We start from the raw sequence: 16759 nt of genomic DNA, 5'->3' as shown, positions 1-16759 counted from the left end.
ACAGTGCGTCTTATAATCTTGCAAATATACAGATTGCTCAGCTAAATCTAGGGCACGTCTTTGGGCTGCCAATGGTGGGGGGGGGGGAGGTTTGTGGGTGGGTGGTGGGTGCGTGGTAGTAGTGGTGGTGGTGGTCAACCCTCGTTATTTATTTAATTGCCTTACTTTGAGGAAGTTGCAATTCACCAACGCGCGTCTTCCTCTTTACATACAGCAGGAGGAGCTGGGAGGGGTGGGGGTCCCACGTTAACACGAGCCATAGTCAGAGAGAGATTAACCCACGTAAACTACTTTATCTCTCTCCCTATACACCACCCTTCTCTCCCCTCTCTCTCCCGCTGCGCCTCCTTTCACGTTGACCTTCGACCGCACCGACGAGCTGAAGCTTTTCTCTTTGGGTCAGAACCTCACGAAGACCGCCCGGATTGTTCATCGAGACGCGTCTCCTCTCCGACTCAACGTTTTGCCGGCCTGGTAACAATTTTTTTGTTTCATTGCCATTGTCGCAAATGTTTCGCACGCGATTGCGTGAACGGTACGTTGTGTAGCATTTATTTGTTCGACGATGCTGCCACTTATTTAGCGCGTCGCGCACCGAGGGGCCATACGTGACTTCGTGTCTTCTCGTTGCTGGTCAGATGTTAAGGTGGCTCGGCTCTCTTCTGTTCATTTTATTATCAGAAGAAACAAAATCTAGCCCCGAACATGATCACAATTGTCATATCTATGTGACTCAATTATCTTGTTAACAATTGCTACTCTATGTTTGCTGTTACGTGCATAATTGTTGTTGTTCTTTTGACGACTGCATACAGTGCGTGTGTTTATCCTGAATACTTCCCGCATTGACCTGCGTGGTGAAGTATGGTCAAATGACCCACCATGGTCCGCACGGTGCAGGGCAGGCCCTCATCCAGCAGTGGATTGTCATCCAGCATTGGATTGTCAAACGGCCTTCGTAGTCTGTGATTGCCCCTATCAAAGACCATCAACACCAACAATGTGTAAAGTGTATGTAACTGCTTGCAAGATTGTCGCACGCATGTTGAACTTCTTTCGCACCGTACGTAGCCAACCGAGCTCATCAGAGATACGGCGGGGGAGTAATTTGACGGAGATAATTTTGATCGCGTGCTATTTAACGTGCGCTCGTAAAGCGGTTGGCGCTGCACTGCGATACGAACTCGACGAACTTCAGTTCTATTTATTCTCGGCCACGGCCAGGATCAGTAGCGAGTGATATCTGAACCGGTTCTACTCCCATCTCCTTAACCCACTGACCAGCCCCCGTCGAACGACCTCTAATTATGACCCACACCGCGTGGTGGAGGAGGGAGCCCTTTAATGTTGATATAGAAAGGGCCGTGGATTGATATTGTTAAGGAGTCGGGCGCATCGCCGTGGTGTGCGCGTGGCATGCTGTTACCAACGTGTGTTAAATAACCAAATAGATGGCCCAATTGTTTGGGCTTGATGTGTCTTCAATCTGCTTTGTTTTATTAATTGAACTGCTGGAACTGCTATTGGTGGCGTCCGAATGTGACAAGATATGATCTCAGACATTCTCCTGATAAGCGTGGGGTTGAATAAAGTATTTTCCAAATGTTAGCTTTCTAGGACTTCTGCCTCATTAGAAAATGCATTGCTTGCTCAATAACAACAGCTTATATGCGTTAGACACCGTACACTACTGTATATTGCATTACTAATATATAAAGTACGTAATAATGTAGCACTATATAATGGTAACGTAATTACCGTAATCTCTGAACATTGCACCTCACTGAGACTCAATAGTATATCTTGATCGGGTACCACGTGGGGATAGATATATGTCCAGTTCCTAGAAGTACTGTACCGAATAGCTTAGCTAGGAGATGGTTTGCCCTCTCTGGCGATGTTATAATGACGGCTTATTGTTGAAAACGTCAGTCAAGTACACATTGCTATCATGCGGAGTTAATGAATAATGAACTGAAGTTCGTCGAGTTCGAGTTGATGAGTTAATGATGACGTCACCCTGCTGCTGCTCTATATAAGAACGGGAGACACAGGAGAGCCTCACCATTCTGGCGAATTGCCCGATGATGCTGATTGCAATTACCAGCGAAACGTCGTACTCAAATTGTAAATGTTGTTGCTTCAACACACCGGTGGGCTAAAGCAGTGAACTATTTGTCTTTGTCAACGTGACACATTTTTACTGATTGGCCGTGTCGGGTGGTGGAGGGTTACGACACATTTATAAATAAACGCGATCTAAACCCAAAAATCGTTGATTATGAATTAATGAATAGTGTTTGTATTGATTGTACTTCTGCTTGCTTATCATTCACAACACATTCCCTATTTTATTTAATCTATTTTATTAGGCTGTGGTTTTTTTTCTAACGTACGTTTAATGTGTACAGTGTTTATGTGTATATTAGCCTTAATTTCTTACTTATGAGGCTCATTAGACCACGTTATTACAAAGCACAGTTGCTGAGCACAGACTCAAAGTCCAAAAGAGCCAAATGGCCAGAAACAAACAGCCCAATTGAAGGTGTCATTTCAAAAGTGACAACAATTTAGCGAGGTTATACGAATACGGGAAACAAGACCATGTGAGGCAGAGCATGGAAAGAAGCAGAGAGATAAGTCAGTTTATTATGAAGCAGAGATAAGTGTTGTGACTTGCCGTGTGGTGGTCGAACACAGTGTGGCCTGGTGGATCGAGTGATCAACATGGGTGGAGGAATCAATAAAGTGGAAAACATAGGAACAGTAAAAAAAAATTATTTTGTTCCTGGATTATTACTTGAATATGGGACACCTGATTTGGAACGGCATCCATGGTATGGGGTAACCGTGGTAGCAGCGCTAAAAGAGTGAAACGGAGATGACAGACCGCCTGTGAGCAAGTGACAGGAGCGAATCAGTGAGCGCTGTAACATCGGTCAAATGTTGAAATCTTATCAAGATGGCACGGGGCGCTCCGTCCCAAATATGACAACTTTGCCCAAATGTACACTCGGTCTAGGAGCCGTCCGAATGTTCAACTCTGCCTAGGAGTCGATGATCGTTCATCGGAGTTAACGAAACCTTGTGGTGGGGGGGACCACTCCTGTCGTATCCTCTCTCCCCACCGGCCGTGCAGAAGCCATGGAGGAAGAGGGCAGGTTGTGGCGGCAGTGTGCCGCGTGGCTGGTGGCCTGCAGGGTTCTACCCCCCAGCCACCGTGCCGTGCAGGATGACTCGCAGGTGTTCGAGCTCGCCCAGGTGCTGCGGGACGGGGTCCTCCTCTGCCAGCTGCTCAACAACGTCGAGCCGGGCAGCCTGCCCCTCAAGGAGATCAACCTCCGTCCGCAGATGTCCCAGGTGAAGGGCGCGACCAGGTCACGTGGCGAAGGGAATCTATAATAGAGGGGAGGGGAGGTTTGGGGGGGTTAGAGCGCGTAAATATATAAATGTGTCGTTAAACCTGCCACCACCCGACACGGCTAATTAGTAAGGTTTGTCACGTGAACAGAACGTGGTAATGAGTTACTAGTACAGCAACACTGGTGTGTTGGAGAGCAACGACACGTTTGTATTTACGCGGAGCTAACCAACAACAAAATGTGATGATAATGGTCGCGAAAGCCTACGTGTTAAACAGAAGGGAATCCGTTCGTAGACTTTCCGTACGGGGGGTGCAGGTTAATCTCAACCACTTTGGGTTGCCACCTTTGAGGTGGTGCATAAACCGGGCACAGGTCGCGAGAAGGAGAGTGTCTCGCGGTAGCAGAAGAGGAGAGAGCTACGCGGTAATGCGTCGGCTAGAGTGGTGTATCATTACGCAACTGTGCAAAAAAACGGGGGACTTTTAATGTCCTGGGAAGGTTTTTCAGATTTCCCACGACAAAGAGGATGATGCTGGGAAAAAGCAGGATAGGTAGCGACTCCGGTGGCTACATGAGGCCTAACTACTTGGAAATGGCCCGCACACGATATTTAATCGTCACTGCAAACATTGTAAGCTGCACTAATCTGGTACTGGAGGTGAATATTGTCAATCTGACAACAAGCCTGAGTTGAAAATGTTCACGTGCTGAGTCACTGCAGTTACGGAAGTGACTGCAGTGTGTGTTGCTGTGTGGTTGCCTGCCAAAGGTAATTGATTGAAAGTCCAATCCGACCCACAGGAAGAAAATGGCTCCACTCATTTTGCATCCTAATTTGGTGGAGCAGCGTGGGGTTGTGGGTGGTTGGTGGCGGTGGTTGATGGTGATTGAGTGGATGCTGTGTGGTGGCGGTGGATGGTGTTGGTGGGTAGTGGTGGTGGATCGGGGTGCCGTGGTGGCGAGATGTCAACTACCTCGCCTGCTATGCAGGAGGTCGTGGGCTCGATCCCGACCCTGACCCCTGCTGTATATTTGGAGTTTGCGTGTCTCTCTCCCCGTGGTCGTGTGGATTTTTATCCGGGTTTCCCCTCCGCATTTAGAAACGTGCGTTTAGAGTGTTTGGTTACTATAAACTTCTACGTGATAAGCAACTTTTTTGAGCTATCATTTGTGGCCAGGTCGTTTCTGAAAAAAAGAGCTACATAGCTCAGTGGGCATTGCCTGGTAAAATTTAATTTAAAAAATTCACATAGTTTAATAGTAGCGCTGGGTGTAGGTTGCGAGTGGGCCGTGGTAGTTGTATCGGGGCAGCGACATGGCCCAGCGGTCGAGCGTTCGCCACTTGCTGGAGAGGTTCGCGGTTCGAACCCGACAGGCCACCCCGGTTACTACGGCGGGTGCGTTGACCGTGAAATACCGCGCGTCGCCCGCTTCACGGAGAATGTTCAAGATCACCTGACATCATTCGAAATGTGGCGCGTGTGCCAGAATCGCGGACCCAAATTTGACAAGTTCGAAGAGTGACCCCACAAATTACCCTCAGCAACTTCGACCGCCCCCCCCCACCACCACCGTGAAACTCCTGCAGACCGCAGTCCGTGAAACGCAGCGCCTTCGCGACAGCCTCGCGCTATTAAATATGGCGCGAATGCACAAGTGTACAAAATAATGATCGCGTTGGTAGCGGTGGTGGTTGGGGAGGGTTGTGGTTGGTTGGTAGCGGCGGTGGGTTGTGCTTGATGCCGGCGAGTGGTGGTGGTCGTGTGGGCTGTTGGCTTCGTGGCCTGGGGGAGGGGGGGGGCCCGCGGGCTTTTTTGGTTCTGTTGCGTTTTCTGGATTTCCCTGGGGCCCTGCTGGTGCTGAGACTCTTTGCTGACTGTTGGCTGAACACGCCGCTGTGTTCCCGCTTTGGTGGTGTTCATCCCACGTTGATACCATTGCTCCCTCTATTCTTCCCCCCTTGATCTCTTCTGAGAGATTATTACAAACACGTGTGTATTCTTGGTTCTTTTGGTAAAGTCACGTAGAAGGGAATAATAAAATAAAAAAATGTTTATATATTTAAATAAAAATATTTATATAACTTTATTGCATTATTTTATTATTTCCCTTCTACGTGACTTTACCGAAAGAACCAAGAATATGAATCCCTGCAGTCACGAAAGCTTTAAATCAAAATGTAACACGTGTGTGTTTAGTTTGTTCAACACGTAGGCTTTCGCGACGAATATTATCCATAGTAGAGGTTTTGTTGGGTTAAATCGCGTAAAAAAACCTCGATTATGGATGTCTTTAGTTTGTTGTCCTTTCCCCCGCAACTCTGATTAGCATGGTTGGCTACGTACGGTGTGAAAGAAGTTCAACATACATACCTATTTATGTGCATGTTTGAATTTCCTGGATATTCTCAAGTCCATTTGAGATGTCGCAGCATTTTAACAACAAATAAGTGCACGCACATCCTCATTCTTGTGACCAAGCGAGCCTGAATATTTTAATTTTTTCAAGGGAGACCTCAGATACAAACAACAACGATGGGAGAAAATATCGATAAACAGTGCAGTACATGGGTATCATGGGTACAAGGCAAATTCAGTGTGGATGAAAAAAAAGCGTTGCATTAAATTTGATTACGGAAGTAATAAGACCTATTTTTTGTATTTAGAACATATGGGCCTTCACATCATACAGGATTTAAAAAGCACTTGCATTAATTTTACCAAAATTATGAATCTCAATGCTTCTTCAGGATTGACGGACACAGTGTAGAGTCTAAGTGTAACAATAATATAATTGATTCTCAAATTGAATGCCTATCCTTAATCATGACAATTCGTTGAGTTCGTGTGCTAGGGTAGGTGAATTGTTAAATGCTTTATATTAAATAAGGATTACTTAAAGTGCTCTGTCAATCCATTGGTGGATGAAGCCTTCTCGACACCGTATCAGTCATAGGGATTTTTAGACGATACGTCGCGATCCTGGTGGGTGTGGGTTAAGTGAGGGGGGCAGAAGGGGGCCGATTTAGACATTGCTCACCACTTATGTTCGCCATGGCAGGGAATTAAACTCTGAACGCCGGGTTCATAGCATCGTGCGCTAACCACGAACCAACACGCCAATGCACCACTCCATATACGGCACGGGGTTTCAAAAGTGGTGAAATGCCCACGACTTGTAATGCGTAAGAGTACTTCAATGTTAAGCATGTCCTTAGCATTCCGTATGCTTTGCGTATCACTGTGCGCGTCCAGTACATTGTATGGATGATTGTGGTTTCAGTGATTGTTGTTGAATTCTAGTGAAACAGCAGTTGCCTTTTTTTACGCTCACAACTCGAAAAGTCCGAAAAAAATTATAAGCAATTTTGAACCCTCATACATTATGGTGTGGCAGTACATTTGGTTCATTCCTCGGGCATGGTTAGCCCCAAGTTTCACATTGTTCTACTCTTTAACGTTGAATGCTTACACATAACGACATCCCCTTCGTCAGTGAACCAAGTAATTCACCCCTCGTGGAGTGTGGTGCTAAAGCCTACCGGGTTTTGCCGAAGTATCAGTGCCAGATTATTTTAGTAGCAAAAGTAGCTACAGATGTAGCTACAGGCTCCGCACTTTAAAATGCCCCGCGCTAAATGCTTTCAAGCTATCAATTCTGGTTCAGTGATTCTGCACTTGCTCTATTACTATAGTACTATACTGCCTTTAAGGTTAGCGATTTTTCGTATTATCTGGCTGTATACGAAATGAAAAAATACAATAACTTTACAATGCAAGTAAAACATCTGTGTTTTAAGTATTTATGTGTTTTTATATAGGGCCCCTTTATAACATATGCTACAGGCCATGCACTAGCTTAGTCCTGGCACTGCGAAGTACTGCATGGCCCACACCACGCAGGCCAACATCCACGTTGTGTTGTTGTTTTATTGTGCTCGTACACCACTGCCAACACTGTATCATCAAATGCACTGAATGTTTATACTGTGCTGGGCATTGACCACACACTTACATAGATCATTTTACTGACACGCACGGTTCGTATAAATACGAAATGTTTACTGATATCAGGTCAGAGTCAAAATGTATCAACCAATGTGTTCTCTTTTTTTACATCACCATTTCACGAGGCAGTCACAAGGAGTGCGTTGTGTGAATCCTTTGTCGCATTGAAGAACAATGAACAAAACACTCAGGCATTGCGATGCATTGTTGCTAATCCAGGCTTAGCACGAAATTAAAGACCCATTAACTTCATACGCACAGAATCCATTGCAGAAATTGCTTCATTTGCTAGGTAGACCCGTGGCTAAGTGTGCGTGTAATTTACGTCTCGGCAGCGGTCATTACATTTTCTGGAAATAACTCGTTAGCACGACGCAGTTAAAACCGATTCTTGTACGAAATGCCTCTGTCGTTTCACTCGCGCGAATCTTCTCAGGGAGATGGATGTTTTGATTTGAGCTGGGAGAACCCAAAGTGCTGTGAAGCTGTCATACCCAAGTCTCCAGCCCCAGCTGTGGGTCGGCAAAAGCGGAAAATAACGGAGGACGTTTGTCTCCACAATGTGCATCTGACAGGCTACTTGAAAGCTTGCTTTTGGCTAATTCACTGTGATAGCTGCCGTGTGGATCAATACACGCCGGGTATTGATCTACGCCCATGTACATCGTCAGCCGTGCTCTATGCACTGCTGGATGAGGGCCTCTCCGAGCCGTCGCCATCTCTCGCGGCCTCACGAATGCAACACGCCGCACGAGTTGATCTTGTCGCTCCAATTGTGCGGGTAAATTGCTGTACTCGTGATACCCGGTGACCTAATGTGAATCCCAGCCACGGCTCACATCAGTGGCGAGTGATGTCCGCGCTGGTTCTGGACACACCGCCCACCTTCACCAACCCAGGCACTGACCAGCGTGGTGAAGTAGGGTCAAACAAACCCCCGTGACTGATGCTGCTGTGCAACAGTGGATTGATACACGGGCTGTAAATGATCATTGTCACTTGTTTTTTGGCTAACCATCAAACAAAGACAGTCGCCACATCGCGCAGTTTCTGGAACGTTCTTCCTTCGGATATTCGGAAGTCACTGGGAGCTAATGCACATTTACATTTAGATTGAAAACTAGTTTCTATAGAACTGCTTTGTGTGTTTAGTTTGTTGTCCTCCCCCGCATGTCCGGTTAGCACGGTTGGCTAAGTACGGTGCAAAAGAAGTTCACCATACATACATTATGACTATAATTGTTCTTATGTTGCATGCACATCACCCTTTGTCGATTCCATTGCTGTGTGAGGGCCTCCCTCTCCGCCGTGTGTTCCTGTCTCTAATTTCGTAGAGGTCATAAGACATTGACATCAATTCACTGACGGCACGACCTTTTTGCCTCGGCAGAAGGGGTCGCGTGTACCGATCAGGATCTTTGGTACATATTTATATTGAACTTTTTTCGCACCGTACGTAGCCAACCGTGCCAACCGGAAGTGCATGTGGAAGGACAAACAAATCCAACGCAAAAAGCAGGATCTGTAAGTGTCGTGCAACACTAAAGGGTCACCAGTGTGCCTGTGTGACGGCTGCAACTCGCAGTGAAAAGAAACGAAGAGGCTTTCTCAGCCCGTAATCTGAATTAAATGAGTCAGAATCGCACTCACGAGCATGTGGGTGGGTGCGTGTGTGTGTGTGTTGGGGAGCAGTGGCACGGTGGTTAGCGCGCTGGTGATTATCTGAACCGGTCCTGGGCCTCCCCTAGGTCGACTCAGCCTCAAATGAGTAACCTGGTGCGATGTGTATAGTGCCGGCCACCCACCCCCTCGTGTGCCGTGCCGGTCTTCATAGGTGCTGCTCGCTGACAGCAGTTGAACGAAAAGCCTGTTCAGGCTATACGGGGGATTTGCATCTTGTGCGAGGGCGTGCGTGTATTTTTCTGTTCGCGGGCACCGATGTGTTTGGTTGTTATGAAGTAACGTGCCAAGTGGGCGACAAGAGAGATAAGGCGGTGAGGTGGTCAAGTTAGCGATGAAAATTCTGCCGGCGGTCCAGGTCGCATGCGGAGAGGGATAGGGTTTGCTATCTGCAGCTAACGTGATCTGCAACAGTGGAAAACATGCCCCCCACCTCATTACTCTCTACACAATGCATCTCTTAACAATGTCTGAATGCATATGTATGTATATCTAATATTATACTGTAACAAAAGTTATCGGTAAAGACAGATCTGAATGTCCTGTAAGTTTTAACTTCCGTATTTTAGTTATAATAAATATTAATTCAAATTTTCTAATAAATAACACGAATTTGATGCCTCCTTGCTGAGCTGCTTTGGAATTCTCTGCACCGAACTGCTACCATCCAATAATTGACAAAGGCATGAGGCCATCGCTACGACCACGGCTATTGCTCCCATTAACGTCACTCATGGATTCTTCCATTCATGTTGAATACTCCGAATATATAGGCATCGTCAGGGTAGTTGTCGGCGAGGGAGATAAACATCTCCTCGCTACCGTGAGATAGTATCTCTGTGTAGATGTTTGAAAGAGTCTGTGTGGATGTATGTATGTGTGGGGAGTGGTCATGTAGTGGTTAGCGGAACTGCGCTACAAACCCTGCAACAGGGGATCAATTCCCACTCACAGCCACCAGTGACGATTATCTGAACTGGGCCTTGGACCTCCCCTAGGTAGACTCAGCCTCAAATGAGAACCTCGTGCGGTGTGTAAACATCGCCACTTTGGAGACAAAGGTGGCCGGGTGTGGGGCCGCAAGTTGCCCCAATAGTCTGCGAAGGCTATACGGGGGATCTTTGGCTTAGTATACGCATGTGCGGGTCGTGGAGGTTATTTCACCATACTCTACCGTACCGGTCAACGCAGGTTGGTGTATACGGGGAACATGCACGGGCTGCAAATGATTATTTTGCACTGCGACCATTTAAGTTAAATATTATTCGTGTATGTGCATTTATATATATGTGTGTGTGTGTGTAATGTACGTAGCAATATTCACGCATTGCGTTTTTATGAACTTGACGTCCGAGCGTGCGGCTGTTCTTCCCCACCATTCTCCCAACCGCTCCTCCCACAGTTCCTGTGCTTGAGGAACATCCGCATGTTCATCAACACCTGCGTCAACAGATTCGGGATGCACCACGCTGAGCTCTTTGACCCGTTCGACCTCTTCGAAGTGCGGGATTTCGCAAAGGTAAGACGAGCACCTTTGGTTGCCGACCCCTGATCATGGTCAATTCACCACCGGATAAAAAAAATCTTACGATGTAGCAGACCACCTGGACACATGGACGCGAGTTGATTTAACCCACCTCTCGGGTGCGATTCCTCTCGTTTGGCTGCCATTCCGTCGTTAGACTCGACCACCGTCGTTCTAGCCATGGATGTGTCCTGCCAAAGGCACGATTCTCTTTAAAAGTCAATGTGATTGATGATGGTGTCTCAAACTTGCGTGCATTCTTTAAACAAAGACCTCAAATATCAATAAAATAAAAATAAAATAAAATTTCTACCAAGTAAGGTCTACTGAGCTCCATAGCTCTTTTTCATAAGTGACCTGGCCGCCACAAGTTATAGCTCAGTGAAGTGGCTTATCTTAATGTGGAAATTTATAGCAGTCAAATACTCTGAACGCATGTTGATTCTAAATTTGAATGGGAAAAAACGGGGGACCCCTTAAACTGGTCCCAGGTTTAATCCTGGTCCCAGCTGCCAGTAGCTGGATGAATTAGTGCCACCCTTTGACATGGCTTCGATAGTGATGCCAGTAATGACTCAAGTTCAGCACCAGTGTATGGGTGCCCACATTCCATGAGTCACAATAGTCTCGAGGGTTGGCCTCAAATTCCATTCTGTGCCCTCCCCTCCCCCATCCATCTCCCCTTCCTCCCCTCTTAAAATATTTTAGAATTAATTTTAATGCAGGCATGGCTCAACGTGGACCATTTAAAACAAACGTCTGTTATATGTATCGCATTACACAGTGTGCTTCTTCTTAACACTAACACGGCTGGAAAGCTGAGCCAAGTGAGGGAAGTCACGTCTGGTAACGCTGCTAAAAGCATGCTGCGCGATTTATTTATGCATTCTAGCCAAATACTGATCTTGCTTGCGATCTCCCATGGGGGACACGGTCTCATTGGTGCAACTGAGCCAGCCCACTTGAATTGAATGTGGAAACTTGTCATTCATGCATGGCCTTTTTGCTTGCACAAAAACACCTGGAAAATCCCTGACATGTGAAGTTGTGATTGCTCAGACAAACTTTTCTTCTTGTTCCATCACCGATAAGACACCACCACTGGGGGTTCTAAAACAGTTACGTCGTCTCTTGCCATTCGGCAGCTGAGACATGTTTGTAATGATAAATGCACTGGCATTTAGGAAGCTAAATTGAGTTGTATGACCGTACTTCACCGTGCTGGGTTGGAGAAATGGGCGAGGGTCCAAGGCCGGTTGAGATGTTACTCGTCGCTGAAGTTAGCCCTGGCTGGGAATTGAACTCAGGTCTCCGGCACCATAGGGCAACGCGCTAACCACTCCACTACCACTTCACCCCTCCACTCGCTGAGACTGTAACACCCTAAATGTAGGAGGAAGAAACGAGACACGCGTGTGCTTGCACACATTCCCCATGTAGCCTTAACAGACTGTTGGGGCACGTGCTGTTGACATACCGCATCAGGTACTCATATGAGGCTGAGTTGACCTAGGGGAGGAGGCCCATGAGTGGGAATCGAACTGGGGTGGCTGGGTTCATAGCGTAGTGTGCTAACCGCTGCACCATCACTCCCCACGTGCTTGCACACAAAGACAAATGTCCCATGTTTAGCCATGCCGACTGTTGTGGCGAGCACCTATTATGGCTGAACAGCCACACAGAGGGGTCATCTGGCCTGCGTTGTGCACAGGCATCATCATTAGTCTCCCCGTTGCTGCTGTTTACACGCAGCACCAAGTTCTATTTTATGGCAAAATCAACCGAGAGGAAGGCCCCGGAAAGTTCAGATACCAATTGCCACTCATGTTATTCGGGTTTTGCGCGAAACACTTCACCACTAACACGCGCGCGCATCACACAATTTGTATGACTCGTGTTATCTCTGAGTTAAATCGGCAACAATTACTTAGAAAATAAAAAAAATATTGGCCCGCATTAAATATCCCTGAATGCACCCAATCTCATCGGATCTTGGAAGCTAAGTAGAATTGAGCCCGATTAGCAAGTTGGAAGGGCACCCAGCAGCGCTTGCCAGGTGTTATAGGCGTGGGGCCGCAAGTTGTGCGTTAGGAGGTGGCAGCGCCGTACGCCACGGTGCTGGGCTGTTCTCTGGGTCATCGGGTTTCCTCCCTCTTGCAAGCGATCGCACTGGGTGAGGTATTCAATTAAAAATAAAATGCAAATTAATAATGTTTCATTTACCAGCCTTTGGGCGTTCAAGATGAAAGCTTCTGAGTAGCATATCGGGTTTAAAAAAATTCAGGCAAGATTAGACTGGTTTTGATTTTATTTACATCATATCAGCAAGGTGTGTCCCATTGAAACCGTTGTCATAGTCCAACCTTATCCTTTCCTGGGAAAATACTCGGTATTTTTGCCAACGTTTAGGCAGCTGAACCATGCAAGATTGTTTAAACACGTCAGCAAAATGCATACGTCTTGTCTTTGCAGGTATTCAATTAGAGGTATAGAAGCTGATGGGTAACTGCCAAGACAAATGCCATTTTGTTCTTTGCTAATTCCGTAGTCTCCTTTGCTCTGGTTTGTGAGTTTAAGTTTTGGGCGGTGCCTTTGATCAGTTTGGCTGGTTTTCTATCGAGTAAGTCCCTAATAGCAACACAACCATATTCTAAAGTTCAGCTCATATTGGGTCAGCTTTACGAGCGTTACCCCCCCACCCATCCCTTTGCAGAAACAGACAGAAGGAGTGATTGCATTGATGCTTTCATCCCTATTTGGAACGTGTGATGAAAGGAATGAAAAATGCCCATCTGCCAGAATTCCAGCTGGAGCGTTTGCATTGGCCCCATACATTTCGCGGCCCACAAACTTCGCCGTAATTCAAGTTTCCCTTATTTTAAATGACTTTCACGAATCAGGAAGCCTGCCGGGCCTTGGCGAGAGACTGATAAGAGAGCAACACAGAAAAAAAAACCCAGGATCAACTTCCGCTGCCGCCTCGCCTCCGCGGGCTCACTGCGGTTTTTAAAGCGGCAGCATACGCACCGCCCTCACGGCTGTTTTTTTTTGTTTCATCGAGTCACAGATCCTTTATTTGCTTCGTACTTAGTCATCGGCTCTTGCCGCTTGCTGCTGAAAAGGCAAATGCAAAAAAATAATTTATATACATCGGGGGAGCGTGGAAACGTAGCCTATTAAACGGTCGCATCCTGCATTGGGAGATTGCATTGAGGACACCCCTAAGGGGACATAAAATAAATAATAGTGCAAGTTGAAGACAATAATTTCGCTGATGATGTGCGTTGCAATCGAAACCCAACTTGTGATGTTCTTAAAATAAAGTATAAGCACAACTCCGCACTATCTCCACATATAGATAACATTCATACATATGCAGTATTATTTCTTAGTCCATTAGCCTACTGGCTTTCCCAACTAATATTATTCAGCAGACTTGTTTTACGAAGCACAATGTGGACCGATTTTGACCTTCTGGTTCTAATCAGGGGAGGTGGCGGGGGGCGAGAGGGGGTGAGAAGAGAGGTCACCCAGCCCATCATCATCATCCCTGCTGCTTGATTAAATTAGTACCACTTTAGGGAAATCAACTATGGCATTGAAAATTAGACACTGGTCCCCACCGGATGGGATGTGAAATTTCCACCGTCGATGCACCGAACTGCCACTACCCAACCCGCGCACGACAGAGCGGGGAGCCGCTGACTCGGCTCTGTCAGGAGTTGCAGCCTTGAGGGAGGCGTTGAGAGGAAATGTCATTGGGCAACTCGACGTCTGCTCCTAACTGGCCCTGCTGGGGGCAAGGAAGGGAAGCTGGTTTCTGGGAAGAGCCTCATTCCTCCAGCTCGCCGCTGCACTAATCATAGATGTGCATGAAACCCGTGACCCATTCTCACATTTACTGCAGGCGCGTGCGTGCGTGTCACAGCTCATGTCCAGCCGCATGTTTTTTTCCACAGATGTATACAGAGAGGAACCAAGCTGGAACTCTTTATTATTTTTATTTATTAAAACCGATTCAAAGAATGTTATTCTTTTCAGCCATTCGTCAATCCACTTTCGAATGAAGTGTTCTCCGCCCCATGTTGGTCACGTGGATTTATTTGACCATACTTCACCCCGCTGGCCAGTGTGACTTGGTGATGGCAAGCGCCATGCGCTTGCATGGCGCGATGCTTCCAATCGCGCGTTGGCGAATTGACCACTTACCGCGCACGCAAATGATATGCAAACGAGATGCTGATTTTACATCCAGTTGAACGGAGCGATGGGAAAAGCTAAATAAGTGGGAAAAAGTGCAATCTGGTCGATAAACATATAATTGCAGCTCCCAAATCACAACAATCCATAGAACCGCTGCGAGTGTGGTGATTGTTCCAGACGGAACAACGGGCGGCTCATTTTTTGTGTGGAACGAGGTGATTGCGCAGCCGGTTAGCGCGCCCTTCGCAACGAACGTGGCAGTTCATTTCCCTCCTCGGCTCGCATCGGTGGCGATTGATATCCGAACCGGTGCATTGGCGCCCCTTCAGCACCGGCCGTGGCACAATCCTCGCGGCCGATGCCGAACGGGAGGAGGCCTTAACTTGGCGGTGCGATCGACAAATGTGGGTCATTTTAGAATGAACAGATAGCTCTGACCGGAGGTCCTCAAATTCCCTTTCCCTTCCAAGCGCCGCCACCACAGCAGAATTGTTTCGAGGTGGATGGGAGAGATGGCGGGCGATGGGGGTAGGGGGGCATTAAATAATACAGAGGGGGGCACGGCACAACGTCAAACCTTGAACGGATGCCGTCTGCTTTTGTCCAACGTGCGTTCTGCTCCGGCTCTCTTCCGCTATGTAGATATTGTACCAGTAAGAATTTAGAACGTGGGGGGGGGGGGGGGGGGACTGACCTGTCAGGAGGCGGGCTCTGCCCTCCCAGCCCCCCCCCCCATGCTATTAGGCTGCCCCTTCCCATACCCCTCAAATGATCTCAAGCTGTATTGAGATAATTTATCACTGAGCAGAAATGAATGTGGACTTTATGATTCAATTGACTAAGTGGGAATTGCTAACTCTGTGTACCCCGTATCTACCCCGTATTTACCCTGTGTGTACACTGCGTGTTCCACGTGTGTTCCACGTGTGTGCTCGTATATGTACCCTGTGCGTACCCCATGTGTGCCCCGTGTGTTGACAGGTGATCAACGCACTCTCCAAGCTCTCGTACTCTGCTGTGGTGCAGAAAAAAGGCATCGGGTAGGAATGGCTATCGCAACCTCGAACCCGAACAGTACCACGAACCCTGACCTGAATCATCAGCATCATCATCATCATAATCGATTTCTCATTTATTAAGTCGGACCGAATGCTGATGCAGCGTTTAGCGAACTGGGCTAAGAACCCAGCAGCCTGAACAATTTTCTCAGCTACAGCTGACATCAGTGGCACATTATATCTCATGAAACAGATTCTGGACAAAGGCGACTTGTTTATAGAAAACCCGTGTGCCACAGCTGTTACAGGCCGTTAATACAAACATTGAGGAACACGTAACAGCTAAACGGAGACGGGCATTAAGAACGCAGTAACGTTATAATTGGACGGTGAGTCGGATGGGAGATGCGCACTCACCGAAGTTATTCGAAGTGACGTTTGGAGACGTCCCCCCCTCCCTCTCACCCCCCTCCCCTCCAAAAAAAATTACCAAAAATGGTATTCAAACGATAAACAACAAACGGAGGAAATATTTCACTATCTCGGATTTACGTTCCGCGACACACGCTACCTCTCTCGCCCCAAATGGGGCAAAAATTGTCACGGGGCGATTGCACAGCTCTGAGAAGCGTCACGGTTGACGATGACCGTGAGAAGCCCGCGTCACCCCCAGCTTTCCCCTGCGTCGTCACGAACGCGTGCGCTCACGCGGCAACCCGCCAGTCTCGGGTCTCTCGTCGTTATTCCGGCGGCACAGGGGACGGGGGTCCGTTGCGCAAAAAAGACCGAGCGGGAAAAAAAGACGCCGCCGCGATTTTGAAATTGTCTCTGTCTCGTCGCCCACGCTCCCTTCCGCAGTGGATTTCCCAGCCAGGACCTGGAAGATGACGAAGACATCTATCACAGCCTGGAGGAGATGGCCGAGTGAGTAATTTGCCACGCTCTCGGCTTCTCAGAACCCGTCCTCCTCTTTCTCGTCCT

At 47.5% G+C, this 16759-nt stretch overlaps 1 protein-coding gene across 1 annotated transcript in view; it reads left to right on the top strand.

Moving 5' to 3' along the window:
* Nucleotides 1–236: 236 nt before the first annotated feature.
* LOC133341747 (guanine nucleotide exchange factor VAV3-like) overlaps nt 237–16759 on the top strand; it is a 53699-nt gene continuing 37176 nt past the window's right edge. Inside the window, exons 1-5 of the mRNA XM_061550421.1 lie at nt 237–474; nt 3140–3360; nt 10455–10571; nt 15762–15820; nt 16637–16702. Coding sequence (XP_061406405.1) covers nt 3145–3360; nt 10455–10571; nt 15762–15820; nt 16637–16702 — 458 coding nt within the window. The 5' untranslated portion in view covers nt 237–474; nt 3140–3144. The remainder of the gene's footprint in view (nt 475–3139; nt 3361–10454; nt 10572–15761; nt 15821–16636; nt 16703–16759) is intronic.

This window comes from Lethenteron reissneri, chromosome 12, assembly GCF_015708825.2.
Source record: "Lethenteron reissneri isolate LAM-NWPU_2019-01 chromosome 12, ASM1570882v1, whole genome shotgun sequence".
Classification (NCBI taxonomy): Eukaryota; Metazoa; Chordata; class Hyperoartia; order Petromyzontiformes; family Petromyzontidae; genus Lethenteron; species Lethenteron reissneri.
This window is presented reverse-complemented; position numbering and strand designations above follow the sequence as displayed.